This window comes from Buteo buteo, chromosome 11 (assembly GCF_964188355.1).
Source record: "Buteo buteo chromosome 11, bButBut1.hap1.1, whole genome shotgun sequence".
NCBI classification, from domain to species: Eukaryota; Metazoa; Chordata; class Aves; order Accipitriformes; family Accipitridae; genus Buteo; species Buteo buteo.
In genome coordinates, this window is record NC_134181.1 from 43,079,879 (window position 1) to 43,094,554 (window position 14,676).

Below are 14,676 nucleotides of genomic sequence, written 5' to 3' on the forward strand. Positions count from 1 at the left end.
GTCTCTGCAGCTGACTTGTACCGTCCTTTCTAATAAGTTAGTATAAATAAAGCATTCAGCCCCCCTGCCCTCCCGCAGTGAGGCAGCAGGTCGCCCCGCAGCCCTGCCAGCTCTGTCCCCTGCCGTGGCAGATCTGCCACCCAATGCAGCTGCAGTGCAGAGGGGCTCAGGCCGCCCCACCGGGCTCGGGCACAGAACGGCCCCAAGCCCATCCTGCCACAGCCACTGGCAAATAGAAAATAAAAATAAAAGAGACTTAGAAAAATTACTACGAGCAGGGAAAGAGTGCAGCTGGGCCAGGGCTCTCCCTGCCTCCAGCTTCCATGCCCCCACCCCGTTACACCCATGGGTGCCTCTATAGCTTCCTTTCCCGGCACCCACTCCCCCAGCCCCCCAGCACTGGCCATATGGACCCCCCCCCCCTACTCACACCCAGCAGGGAGAGCCCCGAGATCCTTCAGTCTCCAAATGGCCGGGCGCTGCGATGGGCACAGCCGCGCCAAATCCGCTCTGGCAGCGAGCGCCACTTGCCCAGCACCCCTTGCCCCCCTCCCTCTCCCCGGAGCGGCAGTGGGTCTGTCCCTGGAGTGCGTCCGTCAGGCCAGCTAGCTCTCTGTGCAGCAGTTCCCTGGAAGGGAGAAGGATGGAGGGCCATCGCATGGGGAGCCTGGGGGGGCTCCCGATTCCTCCCCAGCCCTCACCCCGGCAACAAACACGCTCCCTGGTCACTGCAGGGGGCGCGGCCGGGCGCTGGTGCAGTTCTCACCCAGAATGTTGCGCTTGCAGAGAGGGCAGGTCTGCTGGAGGAGAAGCCAGGGGTCCACGCAGTCCCGGTGAAATTCGTGGGAGCAGGGCAGCACCCGCAGCCACTGGGGGAAGGGAAGCGGACAGCAGACGTGAGGGGAACCGGGCGGTGGTATCGTGATGGCAGCCCTGCCTTCGTCGAGCTGCCTGAGGGAGGGGGATGATCCTCCGGACACCCCGGCCCCGGCAAGCGAGGGGAGGCTCAGCCCCGGCAGCAAAGGGATGGCAAAAGCATGGGTGGCCCCAAGCGGTGACCAGGACAGGCTCCAGCGCAGCACCAGTCCCCCCCAGTCCCTACCTGGCTCTTGTGGAACTGGTCCAAGCAGACGGCACAGCTATCAATCTCGCAGGCCCGGCTCCGGAGTGGTTTGCCGGGATGGTACCGCCGTGTTTTCAGCGCCGACAGCCGCCGCCGAATGTGCTGCTTCAGGTCCAGCTGTGAAGGCAGAGCAGAGGGTCAGACCCCAGCCGCCGGTCTCCCTGGCGAGGAGCAGAGCAGAAATGTTCCCACCTCGGCATCCTGCTCTGACGGGTCTTGCCGTGACTGCCGCTGGGCCTGCACGATCACGCCGGTGCAGAGGAGCAAGGCGATCAGCAAGATGGTGTTCCACAGCTGCTGGAGGTACTTCTGCAGGAACAGCACCACCGGGCAGTCAGGGAACGGGGGGGGGGGCGAACCAGAAACCCCCATCCCACTCCTGGCCCTGCCACGGCTGCTGCTCCCACGCCAGGAACCCCAGCTACGTGAGGAGCCGGTGCCGGCGCACATACCTGGACCTGCGAGCTGTTCTCCCCCGTGCAGATGACCCCCTGCCACTCCCCGTAGAGGCCCCCTCGGGAGAGGCCGCAGGTCGACCACAGGGTGAGGGTCACTCCCTGCAAGGCAGAAGACGGCATTGCCGATGGCCGCGACGGCTCGCGGCGCTGCCCAAGGCCGAGAGGACCTGTCGCGCTGGGCGGATCACACGTGTCGAGGGGAGGAGGAAGCGCCGGCGGCTGCCAGCTGCCCTGCTCCCACGGAGCGAGTCTCTGGGGAAACCGAGGCACCGGCAGCTTCAACAGCCTTTGTGGATCTGGCTCCTGCTCCCTGCAGCTCAGCCTCCCCCACTGGTCGGGGAAGTTTGGCTGGACACAGCCATGCCCCTGCCCTCCCAGCAGGAGAGAGAGGAGGAAGACCTACGTACCAGGTTCTCCAGCAGCACCGCCTGGTACGTGATCTTCGCCGTAGCCCGAAGACCCCTGTGAGCAAAAGGTGAGAAGACTGTCAGTGCCATGGGCACAGCAGGATCCGGCCCGCAGCACCCCCTTCCCCATAGGGACGAGCAGCCCACGCTGAGCCATGGGTGACGGGTACCACTGGGGACAGAGGAACACACAGGGGAGGCAACAGCGAGACTCCCCCTTCCCAGCCGTGCCCAGCCCTCTGAGCAACCCTGCACAGGTCTTTTCCTCCCAGCACCGTGCCTCAGTTTCCCCATCTGCGATGCTATAGCAGCGATACCGATTTACCGCATGTAAGAAGGACCGAGGCAGCCCTAATACTGTAGGCGGTGGGGATAAGCACCGACAAAAGCGGTGGGGATGCCGGTGTCATGCTGATAACCAGCTGGTCTTGTTAATTTGTGCTGAGAGTCCTAAAGATCTTGGCTGAGGAAACCATTAGCCCCTGCCGCCATGTGGGGACCCATGGATGGAAGGGCTCAGGCCCTGAAGAAGGGCTGGATCTGACTCAAACCCTCCCTGGAAACACGTGTCTCAGCCCGAGCTGGCCTCCACACAGCGCAAGCTCGACACCAGCCCAGCAAACGCGATGTGCTGCGTGAGAAGCCCCCCAGAGCAGCCCCTGGCTGTGACAGCCAGGCAGGGGACCAGGCACAGAGCTACGGCTCTCGCCCAGCCTCTCCCACTGCCCCAGCCCGTACCGCAGCAGCGCTCCCAGCAGCTTGGTGACGTTGTCCGAGGACTGGATCACGATCACAGGCTTGGCAAGAAGCTGGGAAACGTCCAGCTGCACCAGAAGGGAAAGCAACAGCCGTCAGCGGGGCATGAGACCGGCTCAGGGACCCGCCTCCGGGATTCTCCTACCTCCCGGATGGCGTTCTGGTTCAGCGCCAGGATGAGCAGGGCTGATGCCCCCAGCACCAGGGCTCGCTTCATCTGCGGAGACAGAGGGCACAGGCTCAGAAGGCAGGACAGGCAGGAGAACGGGCAGCCGGGCTGCGCCCTCGTTCAGCTCCCGTCCCACAGCAGGGAGCAGGCAGCACCCGGTGCCTCTTTGCCCTGGCTGAACTATCGCCAGGGAGCCAAGAGGCGCTGGCACTGCCCGGGAGTCCTGTCAGGGACCCCCTCCACCACCAAGCACAGGCCAGGACCCCCCACATCTGGCAAGGAGACACCCCAGGAGGTGCCCTGCGGGCTCGTGACCAGCAAATGCTACGGTAGCCCCCGGGCCAGGCAGAGAGGACCCCGGGCCGGTTGGAGAGTCACCTTGCTGACGACGGCGGCGGTGAAGGACTCCTCCTTGGCACCCCGGGGGACCTCGGCCGGCTCCTCGCCGACGGGCACCACGCCGATCCAGCTGTCGGCAGTGCCCAGCTCGGGCTCTGCGTCTCCCACCTGGGGGGGGGGCACGGCAGTGTCGGTGGGGGCGAGAGCCCCAGGCTCAGGGCACCCCCAAAGCACCCCCACGTCCCTGGGTGCCCTGGGGAGCTGGGCACTGGGCAGGGACAGGGGACAGCAGCTGGGGTGGCACAGGGGACGGGTCCTGGCCCCCCCCCCGCTACCCCCATCCCTGCCCGCACCTCCCCTCTGCCGCTGGGCACCCCCGGCCAGCAGCACCCCCTCGCTGCCTGCCCCTGCCTGTGCCCCCCCAGTGCTCACTGCCTCCTGGACCCCACCGACCCCCCCGGGGCCCCCAGTGTCCCTGGCCTCTCCACCAACCCCCAGTGGCTCCCAGTTCCCACTGCTCCCCCCTCCTCATTCCCCTCCCAGTACCCACAGCCCCCCCACTCCCTCCCCACACCCCCCTCCCGGTACCCACAGCCCCCCCACTCCCTCCCCGCTCCCCCCAGAGCCCACCAGCCCCCTCCAGTGTCTCCCAGTGCCCCCCAGTTCCCACTACTCCCCTCTCCCAGTACCCACAGCCCCCCCACTCCCTCCCCACACCCCCCTCCCGGTACCCACAGCCCCCCACTCCCTCCCCGCTCCCCCCAGAGCCCACCAGTCCCCTCCAGTGTCTCCCAGTGCCCCCCAGTTCCCACTACTCCCCCCCCGCCATTCCCTCCCCAGTGCCCAACCCCCCCCCCAGCCCCACGGTGCCCGGCTCCCCCCGGTGCCCGGTTCCCCCCCCCCGGTGCTCACCAGCAGCAGGCGTCCGCGGATCTCCTCTTCCTCCTCCTCCTCCTCCTCCTCGCCCCGCCGCGGGGTGCCCCGGCCGCCCCCCGCGCCCAGCACGGCCCCGCGCAGCGTGTAGGAGCCGCCGGGCCCCGCCGCCATCCCCGCCCCGCTCCCGGCTCCATTCCCCGGCCCGGGCCCGGCCACCGCCACCTCGACGCGGGCGGCGGGCCCTGACCCCGGTGCCGGTGCCGGCCCGGCCCGGCAAAGCGCCAGCAGCGGCGCCAGCAGCGCGGCCCGCACCGCCGCCATCACCGCCCCGCGCCGCGCCCCGTCCCGCCCCGTCCCGCAGCGCCGCCTGCCGCGGCGGAGGACCCGACCCGGGGGGGGTCAGAGACCCCCGCGGCACCGGCACCGGGATAGGGAACGGGAACGGGACGGGGACAGGGGACGGGAACGGGAACGGGACAGGGAGAGGGACAGGGACAGGCGCCGGCACCGGGACCGGGACTGGGAACGGGAACGGGAATGGGATGGGGACAGGGGACGGGACGGGGACAGGGATGGAGACAGGGAACGGGACAGGGACCGGGATGGGGACAGGGAACGGGACAGGGACAGGGACAAGGGCAGGCACCAGGACCAGCACCGGGACCGGGATAGGGAACGGGACGGGGAACGGGACAGGGAACGGGAACGGGAGAGGGACAGGGACAAGGACAAGGACAGGCACCGGGACCTGGACCGGGACAGGGAACGGGAACGGGAACGGGAGAGGGACAGGGACAAGGACAGGCACCGGGACCTGGACCGGGACAGGGAACGGGACAGAGACCGGGACAGGGAACAGGACAGGGAATGGGACAGGAACAGGGACAGAGACCGGGACAGGGACAGGGACCTGGACTGGGACCGGGACCGGGATGGGCATGGGGATGGGGCAAGGACAGGGACCGGGAGAGGGACAGGGAGCAGGGAGCGGGATGGGGACAGGGACGGGAACAGGCACCAGGACCGGGAGAGGGACCTGGACCCAGACAGGGACCTGGACCGGGACCGGGAGAGGGACAAGGAGCAGGGACCGGGATGGGGACAGGGACGGGAACCGGGACCTGGACCCAGACAGGGACCTGGACCGGGACGGGGATGGGGACTAGGACAGGGACCAGGAGAGGCACCGGGAAAGGGACCAGGATGGGGACAGGGATGGGGACAGGGATGGGAACCGGGACCAGCACTGGGACAGGGACCAGGACCCAGACAGTGACAGTGACAGGGACCAGGATGGCGATAGGGGCAGGGACCAGGGACCAGGGCCGACACAGGGACAAGGGCCAGGTGCAGGATGGGCACCAGGACGGGGACAGAGGCAAGGACCGGCACCAGGCCAGGGATGGCAATGGGGACCGGGACGAGGACAGGGACTGGGAGAGGGACAGGGACGAGGATGGGCAGCGGGACCACCACCGGCAGCAGGACAGGGACAGGCACCAGCACCGAGACTGGGACCGGCACCGGGAGTGGGACAATGCCAGGCATAGGGACACAGCCCCCCACGGCCCCGCTTCCCTGCGGATGCAGGGACACGCGGGGGTACCACGGGGACACGTGTGCACACAGGGACACAGCCACGGGTGCACAGGGACACGTGCAGCCCCGCACACACCAGCACCCCCCATCTGCGCACCCCACCACCACGGCACACGCGTGGGCACACGCCGACACACCCGAGTACCTCAAAATCCAGCTGCCCCCCCCCCCACCCGACACCCCTCGACCGTCCCCATCCCGGCAGGTGTCAGGCAGTCCCGCCGATGCCACCGTCCTCATCCCGCTTCGGCCACGTGTGCCCGGCACGTGTGCCGGCAGCGGGGATTTGCCGGGAGGATTAGCCACCGCCCGGGGCCCCGGCGTTGACCTGGTTTTGGCAGGGGCCACGCCAGGGATGGCGGCTCGGTGTCGTGGCTCCCCAGCTCCTACGGCTACTGGATGTCCGTGGTACGGGTCTGGGTGTGTTCCCGGTGTCCCCCATGTCCCCAACCGTGTTGCAACTGCGGGGGTTTAATGGCAGGGTGGGCAGGGCCCCTCCGCCCACGGCCGGCAACCGGAGCCGGTTTAACCGCACGGCAAAATATCCCTATTGCCAAGGGTTCGGCTGAGTCGTAAACAACAGCCTGGAAGCCCGTCCGGCTCCAGGGATGGGCCAGGAAAGGCAGTCACTGATGTGGGGTCCTGCGAGGCTTCGCTGGGGGAGCCCAAAATGGGAGTCGGGGTGGGGCGGTGGGGGGCTGCTGCTGTGAGCGCTGCCCCACGGAGGGGACACAAATGCGGGACCTGCCTCGTGGGATGCGCACGGGATGTGGATGGCTCTGTGGAGCATCCGTAGGTCCATGGGGGAAGGATGGCTTCATGAGACACCTACAGCTCCAAGGGACACGTATGGCTCCATGGGACACTTACGGTTCCATGGAACACGGATGGCTCCATGGGACATGCACAGCTCCATGGGACAGCCACAGCTCCAAGGGACACATATGGCTCCATGGGACATCCATAGGTCCATGGGACATGGATGGCTCCATGGGACATGCATGGCTCCTTGGGAAATCCATAGGTCCATGGGACATGCCCAGCTCCACGGGACAGACACAGCACTCCTGGGAGGGGACAGTGGGGACAGAGGAACATTCCCCAGCTCAGGACCCCGACCGGAGCAGGTCTATGGGTCCTGTGGGACCCCTGGAGGGACCCCTTCTCCTGGCCAGGACCCCCTCCCCAGCTGGGGTCCCCCTCTCGGGGAGGTCCCCTCTCCCTGGGGAGTGAGGGCCACTGTCTGTGAAGTGGCAGTGGGAGGGTGAGCCCCTGGTGCCTCTGCCCTGTCCCTGTCCCCTCTCCCTGGTGCCCTGCCCCTGCCCCAGTCCCTTACCCCCATCCTCCAGCCCCTGCACCTGAGCCGTCACCCCGTCCCCACCTCTGTCCCCTGCCCCACTTTCCACCCCTGTTCCCACATCTGTCCCTATCTCCCATCCCCGTCACTGTCCCCTCTCCCTGCCATCTGACCCCATATCATCATTTCCCATCCCTGCCCCATGGCCTCATACTCCCCCCATATCCTCCCCTAGCCCCATAACCCCCCGTGTCCTCCCATGCCCCCCATTTCCCCATACCTGCATAACTCCCCGTGTCCTCCCATACCCCCCATTTCCCCATACCCCCCCGTGTCCTCCCATACCCCCCATTTCCCCATACCCTCCCGTGTCCTCCCATACCCCCCATTTCCCCATACCCCCCCGTGTCCTCCCATACCCCCCATTTCCCCATACCCCCCCGTGTCCTCCCATACCCCCCATTTCCCCATACCCCCGTACTCCCCCCTGTCCTCCCACACCCCCCATAGCCCCACACCCTGCCGTGCCCCCATATTCTCCATACCCCCCATAGCCCCATACACCCCCCCACCCCCCCATCCCCTCCAGTCCCCCCCATACCCCCATCCCCTCCCGTGCCCCCCATACTCCCCCATCCCCTCCAGTCCCCCCCATCGCCCCTACACCCCCCGATCCCCCCCGTGCCCCCCATCCTCCCCCGTCCCCCCCATCTCCCCCACGCCCCCCAATCCCCCCCCGTGCCCCCCATCCTCCCCCGTCCCGCAGCGGGCGCTGACCGGGCGGGCAGTGGGGCCGGCGGGCAGGGTCCAAGGCCGGTCGGGGCGGGCCGGGGCGGGGGGGGGCGGACCGGGGGAGGCGCTCCGGAGCCTCCGCAACCTGCCGCCGCCCCGGCAGCCCGGCAGAGGCGGCGCATCCATCCCCCAGCCGGGGCCGGGGCACCATGAGCGGCCGCGTCGGGGACCTCAGCCCGCGGCAGGCGGAGACGCTGGCCCAGGTGAGCCGGTACCGGCAGCCGGGGGATGCTGTTTGGGGAGGGGGGGGGATGTGAGGGGCGTGCGGGGCCCCCCGAGGCTCTCCGGCATCCGCTGCCCTCCGCCGCGATGGGCATCAACACCCTGCCCCCCCGGTCCCGGTCCCGGTCCCGGTCCCGGTCCCGGTGGGTGCTCCCGCTGCCCCATCCCACCGCCTCCACCCCCCACCCCCCCCGCAGCCCAATCCCACCGGCTGAGCCCCCCCCCGTGGTGCTGCCCACTGGGGAAAGAGCGTCCTGGGTGGGTCCCTGGGGGATGGGGGTGTCTCACCGGCTGCACCATCCCATCGGTGGCCCCCCGGGACCGGGCACCGGCAGCGAGACCCCCCCATCCCTCTCCCATCCTTCCCGCCGGTCCCGCCAACGGCTGGGAAACCTCCCGCCGCACCGGCCGGGCTCCCGAGGCCGAGGATGCCCGGCCGAACCGGTGGCGGTCACCCACCATGGCGGCCGTGCCCCCCAAGGCCACCTCCGCCACCTTCGCTGGCACCTTGCCGCGGCGCCAGGCATTATCCGGGTTTATTCCACCCCAGCGAAAGGGCAACGCTGGCGACTTTATCTTATCGCTGCCTTTCCGACCCAACCCAAACTCCAGCCGCGGGCGATGACCCCAGCGGGCTCCGGAGGCCGGGGGGCAGGAGCTGGCGCAGGGCACGGAGCCGAAAGCCTCCCGATGCCAAGGCGGCGGCGGGTGGGTGAGAAAGGCGAGCTGCAAAACCCGTCCGCCAGCACCTTGTTTTTCTCAGGGTGAAGAAGCTAATCCCGGGTTTAATTACACCTAAATTCAGCGGGAGATAATCTAATCAGCCTCATTAAAGGGAGGTCCCGGACTGGTACGGAGATTTGGGCCGTAGGCTGGCCGGGGTGAGCAGAGCCGCGTGCCGAGGGTGCCCCGGCTCCCCCAAATCCCCCCAGTTCTGCACCCTGCCGGGGGGGCTGTGACTCGCTGGGGTGTCACTGGAGGAGGGGGACACGCAGTGACCATCCCGTGACCGGCTCCATCCCAAAGGATGCCACCGGTGATGGAGAACAGCCGCTCGTCATGGCTGCATGTGGGGGCAGGGACGGGGCGCAGGCCGTGCCTTCTCTCCTGGGACAGTCTCAGTCCTGGCTGGGACTTTTTTGGGGGGGAGACAGGGAGGGGACAAACCTCCAGCCTTGGGGCTTTTGGGGTGGGAGCGGGGACCCCTCCACCAACAGTCCCTCTTCTCCCCACAGTTTCGGGAGAACCTGCAGGACGTGCTGCCCTCCCTGCCCTCCCAGGACGACTATTTCCTCCTGAAATGGCTCCGAGGTAACCCCAGGGTGGGGGGGACGTGGCGGGGGGGGGCTGGAAGACCCCGTGGGGGGGCTGTGGAGGTGGAGCTGGGGACGCTGGCGGCTGGGCTGAGCTTTCTGCTCTCTTGCAGCGCGCTGCTTCGACCTGCCCAAGTCGGAGGCGATGCTCCGCAAGGTGAGAGGGGCACCGGGCTTTTTGGGGGGACCCCACCAAACTGCCATCGAGCTCCCAGTCGCCACCTGGGGTGGGACAGCGTGCCGTGGGCCACCGGCCCAGCCCCTCTCTCCCAATAAGGGTGATCTGCCCATGGGGTACACCCCATCCCATGGGATGGGAGGTCCCCAGATCCCCTCACCCCGGCTTGCTCTGCCTGCCCCTCGCAGCACCTCGAGGTCCGCAAGCACATGGACGCCGACAACATCATCGCCTGGGAGGCCCCCGAGGTGGGTGTCCCCAGCCCCGGGGTGGGCATCACTGGAAGGGACTGCGTCGTGTCCCCCTTGGGGAGGGGTGCACGGTCGCCCTGAGCCCCCCGTACTCCCGCAGGTGATCAGAAAGTACATGTCGGGGGGAATGTGCGGCTACGACCGGGAGGGCAGCCCCATCTGGTACGACATCATCGGGCCGCTGGACGCCAAGGGGCTGCTCTTCTCCGCCTCCAAGCAGGACCTGCTCAAGAACAAGTTCCGCGACTGCGAGGTGCTGCGGCGAGAGTGCGAGCAGCAGAGCAAGAAGGTGGGTGCCCGCCTGCCCGTGCCCTGCCAGCCCCACCAGCCCATCTCCCCACCGTCCCCACCAATCCGTGTCCCCACCAGCCCCAAGACCACGTCTCTGCCAGCCCCGTAAGTCCACGTCTGGTCCATCCCCACCACCCAATGTCCTCTCCAGCCCCACAAGTCCACGTCCTGTCCATCCCCACCAGCTCATGTTCCCCCTGTCCCGTGTCCCTGTCCCAGCACCGGCCCGCGATGCCCCTTCTCCCCACACCAACACTTGGGAGGAGGTTCTGGGCCGGGGGGGACCAGCCCATTGGGGACCAGCCCCCCCCCCCCCAGGTCCCTGCAAGGGTCGAGCACCACCTAAGCCCCCCCACCTCATTCCTCCCGTCCCAGCTGGGAAAGAAGATCGAGATGGTGATGATGGTCTACGACTGCGAGGGCCTGGGCTTGAAGCACCTCTGGAAGCCAGCTGTGGACACCTATGGGGAGGTGAGGGGCTCCCTGCCCGACTCCCCCCTTCCCCGGCCGGGGACCGTGGCCGTCCCCAGGCTGCGGCAGTGACGCAGGGATCCGGGCTGACTCATGGCCCCAAGGGATGACGCAAGAGCAGGTCCCTGCCGGTGCCCCGCACCCCTCCGGCGTTTTGGGGTGGGGGTTCCAGCCCACACCCCACCATGCTCCCTCCATGCCCTGGTGGGTACGTGGGATGGGAAGATGACCTGAAGCTCTCCCCCCGTCCTGCAGCTCCTGTCCATGTTTGAGGAGAATTACCCCGAGTCCCTCAAGCGCCTATTTATCGTGAAGGGTGAGTTCAGCCCCAGGTTCCCACTCCTCCTGGCTGGGTGCTGACCCCCACCCTAACGCCCTAACCCTCCGTCCGCCCCCCAGCCCCCAAGATCTTCCCTGTTGCCTACAACCTCGTCAAGCACTTCCTGAGCGAGGACACCCGCAAGAAAGTCGTGGTCCTGGGATGTGAGTCCTGACCCCCTCCCCAGGGTGTCCCTGGCTGGGGGGGTGTGGGGGTGTGGTAGAAGCCTAAACCGGGGTGCCACGTCCCCCTCTGCTTTCGTCCCACCCAGGGTTGAAATCCCAACCCTGGGGGGCGTCCCCAGGCTGGGGCTCCCCGCAGGGGTCACAGCCCCCCAAACCCCGCTGTCCTCCACCCCACCAGCCAACTGGAAGGAGGTCCTGCAGAAGTACATCGACCCCGACCAGATCCCGGTGGAGTACGGTGGCACCCTGACAGACCCTGATGGGGACCCCAAGTGCTCGAGCAAGGTAAGAGAACCCCCCCCCGGCTTCCTCGGGGGTGCACAGGTGGTCCCCCCATATCCACGTCCACCTCCATCCCCTTCCAGATCAACTACGGGGGGGACGTACCCCAGCACTACTACGTGCGGGACCAGCTGGCGCAGCAGTACGAGCACACGGTGGTGGTCAACCGCGGCTCGTCCCACCAGGTCGAGTACGAGATCCTCTTCCCCGGCTGCGTCCTCAGGTGAGGAGGGGGCTCCATGCTACGGGAAAAGGGGGGGACACAACGCAACAGCGGTTGTCCCCAGCCCCGCTGCCGGACCCCACCGGCTCTTTTCGGCACAGGTGGCAGTTCAGGTCGGAGGGAGCCGACGTGGGTTTCGGGGTGTACCTGAAGACCAAGATCGGGGAGCGGCAGCGGGCAGGCGAGATGACGGAGGTCTACCCCAACCAACGCTACAACTCCCACATGGTGCCCGAGGACGGCTCCCTCACCTGCTCCACACCCGGCATCTGTGAGTGCGTCCCCCTTCCCCGGGGCGTTAGGGGGACCCCCCCCGGGGGTCCTCCCCCGTCTCCCTGACACCCACCCCCCTCGCCCCATCTTCCCGCAGACGTCCTGCGCTTCGACAACACCTACAGCTACCTCCACGCCAAGAAGGTGAGCTACAGCGTGGAGGTCCTGCTGCCCGACGCCGCCTCTGCCCAGCAGATCCAGAACCTGGGGGACAAGCTCAGCGAGGTGGCCCTCAACCACAGCCCCTAGCGACGGTCCCCCCCCACCCTCCACGGCCCTGGGTCGTGTGTGTGTCCCCCCAACACCGCGGGGGACCCCGATGTCCCACGGCCGGGCAGGGCGACTGTTCCGTGCCCCCAGGATGGCCGGCTGCCCCCCGCCCCAGCATGGTGGCTGGGAGGATGGAGAAACGGATGGAGAAATTGGGGGGGGCCGAGCCCCCAGAGCTGACGGACCGAGGTGGGGGGGCTGAGCGGAGCTGGAGCACGCGGGGCATGTGTGTGTGTGTGTGTGTGTGTGTTCCCCCCACCTCTCTGTGCCTTACGTGGGTCCTGTGCCCACCCGCTGCTGCGTGGGGTGGGGGGAGTAAAGGGATGGACTGAGCGCTGGGTCTCCGCTGGTTTCTGTCCCCCAGCCCCACAAGCGCCCCTTGCTGCCCCCCCCCGCCCCGAACTGGCCCCCGCTGACCCCTTTGCTGCCATAACCGGGCCTGCTGCCCCCCCCCCCCCTTCAACCCCAGCCCCACGGCCGGGCCCACCGCCCCTCTCCAGCCCCACAACCGGCCCCGCATCGGACCCCCCCGGCAATTCAGCCCCGGCCCCGCATCGCGCCCACGTGACCGCCGGTGACCGCCGTCACGTGGCCGCCCAGGCCACGCCTCCCCCCCCCGCCGCCGCGGCCGCCGCCATCTCGCGATTCCCGCCCTGCGCCGGCGCGCGCGGCGGGGTCGGGGTTCGGTGACGCGGGCTCGAGGGGGCGGGGCGGGCTCGGGCGGCGGTCGGCGGCGGCGGGAGCGCGCGCGCCATGGGGGCGGCGGAGCCCGACCTTTACCGGGACACGTGGGTCCGCTACCTGGGTGAGCACCGGGAACCGCGTGGGATACCGGGCACCGACACCGGGCACCGGCCACTGACACCCAGCACCCGCACCGGGTACCGGTACCGTACACCGGGCACTGACACCGGGTAACGGCACTGCACACCGGCACCGATACCGGGCAACAGTACTACACGCTGGGCACTGACACCGGGTATTGGCACCGGTACTGGCACTGCACGCTGGGCACTGACACCGGGTATTGGCACCGGTACTGACACTGCACGCTGGGCACTGACACCGGGTACCAGCACCGGTACCGTGCACCAGCACCGTATACAGACACTGGGCACCAGGACCGGTCACTGGTCACCGACAGCCCAGTTGTCCCGGTGGCAGCGGGGAGTCCAAGGTGACCCGGCTGCTCCGAACCACCCCCCTGCCCCGTGCAGGATCCGTCCCCGGGGGAGGCGGGGGAACGGACACGACACACATGGCCAGTCCCCGGCCCCGCTGACCCCAATCCTGACCCCCAGGTTACGCCAACGAGGTGGGCGAGTCCTTCCGCCCACTGGTGCTGGTACCGGTGGTGTGGGCCAGCTACGGCGTGGCCACCGCCTACGTGACCGCCGACGCCATCGACAAGGGCCGGAGAGCTGCCGCCGTGAGTGTCACCCCTTCCCCACCCCCCCCCAACCGCTTCCCCCCATCCTCCGCTGACCCCCTCCCTGTGTCCCCCCAGGCCCACGCGCAGGACCCCGCACAGGCCACGCGGGTGGGGGTGGCCGTGGCGGACACCTTCGTCTGGCAGAGCCTGGCCTCGGTGGCCATCCCCGGCTTCACCATCAACCGCCTCTGCGCCGCCTCGCTGGCCCTGCTGGGCACCCTCACCCGCTGGCCCCTGCCCCTCCGCCGGTGGACCACCACCGCCCTGGGGCTGGCCGCCATCCCCCTCATCATCACCCCCATCGACAGGTAAGGGGGGGGGACGACACACACAGAGGGACACCCCCTTGGGGACAAGCGGGTACCACAACCTCATCCCTGCATCCCAGGCCGGAGGGATGGAACGCTGCTTCTCCCAGGGGAACTGGTCCCACTCTGGGCTCGGGGCTGAGCGGGTGGCAGGGGGGGTTTCCTCATCCCAAAGGGGCTTTGCCGGGGTCTGGCTGGGACACGGCCCTGCAGGGATGGAGATTAGCAGGAGCCGGGCGCTGAGCTGGGGATTAGCGAGGTGAGGCTGCCCTAAGCCTGGTTTTGGTAGGGCTGGGGCCTCGGGGACATTAGGGACAGCTCCAGCCAGCCCCCCACCATCACAGCCAGTTAACTGTAACCCCAGGGAATGCCCTGGGACCCCGCTGACCCCCTCTCCCGCTGCAGGACTGTGGATTTCCTGATGGATTCCAGCCTCCGTAAGCTCTACAGGGCACCAGGAGAGCCCCCAGCCCCACACTGAGTCCCCCCTGGTCTGGGGAAACTGAGGCACGCTGCTGATTTTGGGGTGCTATGACCCATCTACTGTGAACCCTCGCTCCAGTGACGTCGCTGGAGCGGCCACCCTGCCCTACGGCTGGTCCTAATAAACCATTTCAAGCCTGACCCCACACTGGGTGATGTTTGGGTACTGCAGCCATGCCAGCACTGGCAGGGACCCATTGCCACGTCCCCTCCTGGGGGGGACAGACATGGGTCTGGCTGGGGCCCCAGCCCTGGGGGATCTCCACCGTGGGATGGGGGGGGTCCCTGCACTCCCAGAGCAGCCCTGAGCACCCCACCAGCACCCCCCAGGTCCTAGCTGGAACACCTCCATCCCTCCA

The 14,676-nt window shown here is 68.3% G+C and overlaps 4 protein-coding genes across 5 annotated transcripts; 2 read left to right on the forward strand and 2 right to left on the reverse strand.

Moving 5' to 3' along the window:
- Nucleotides 1–11: 11 nt before the first annotated feature.
- Nucleotides 12–4,449, reverse strand: RNF215 (ring finger protein 215). The gene is made up of 10 exons (XM_075041923.1): nt 4,165–4,449; nt 3,292–3,420; nt 2,890–2,961; nt 2,727–2,812; nt 1,989–2,043; nt 1,576–1,680; nt 1,316–1,432; nt 1,103–1,240; nt 767–869; nt 12–628 (listed from the first exon to the last, which is right to left on the reverse strand). Exons 1-10 carry the CDS (start codon nt 4,447–4,449, stop codon nt 606–608), a joined length of 1,113 nt encoding a protein of 370 aa, XP_074898024.1. The 3' UTR covers nt 12–605.
- On the reverse strand, nt 4,449–5,885 carry LOC142037454 (uncharacterized). Of its 2 annotated transcripts, none has more exons than XM_075041921.1 (2): nt 5,370–5,885; nt 4,449–5,249 (listed from the first exon to the last, which is right to left on the reverse strand). In XM_075041921.1, exons 1-2 carry the CDS (start codon nt 5,814–5,816, stop codon nt 4,449–4,451), a joined length of 1,248 nt encoding a protein of 415 aa, XP_074898022.1. In that variant the 5' UTR covers nt 5,817–5,885. The 2 variants fall into 2 exon arrangements, with proteins under 2 accessions (XP_074898022.1, XP_074898021.1); XM_075041920.1 differs by having other exon boundaries at nt 4,449–4,876; nt 4,949–5,885.
- Nucleotides 5,886–7,930: 2,045 nt separating this feature from the next.
- On the forward strand, nt 7,931–12,421 carry SEC14L2 (SEC14 like lipid binding 2). Its single transcript, XM_075039663.1, has 12 exons — nt 7,931–8,019; nt 9,274–9,349; nt 9,465–9,508; nt 9,718–9,777; nt 9,881–10,069; nt 10,447–10,542; nt 10,798–10,858; nt 10,942–11,025; nt 11,225–11,331; nt 11,412–11,551; nt 11,653–11,822; nt 11,922–12,421. The coding sequence occupies exons 1-12, from the start codon at nt 7,966–7,968 to the stop codon at nt 12,071–12,073; spliced, it is 1,233 nt and encodes a 410-aa protein (XP_074895764.1). The 5' UTR covers nt 7,931–7,965; the 3' UTR covers nt 12,074–12,421.
- A 369-nt stretch (nt 12,422–12,790) lies between these two features.
- Nucleotides 12,791–14,457, forward strand: MTFP1 (mitochondrial fission process 1). Its single transcript, XM_075039664.1, has 4 exons — nt 12,791–12,899; nt 13,396–13,523; nt 13,602–13,834; nt 14,240–14,457. The coding sequence occupies exons 1-4, from the start codon at nt 12,848–12,850 to the stop codon at nt 14,313–14,315; spliced, it is 489 nt and encodes a 162-aa protein (XP_074895765.1). The 5' UTR covers nt 12,791–12,847; the 3' UTR covers nt 14,316–14,457.
- The last annotated feature ends 219 nt before the right edge of the window (nt 14,458–14,676 follow it).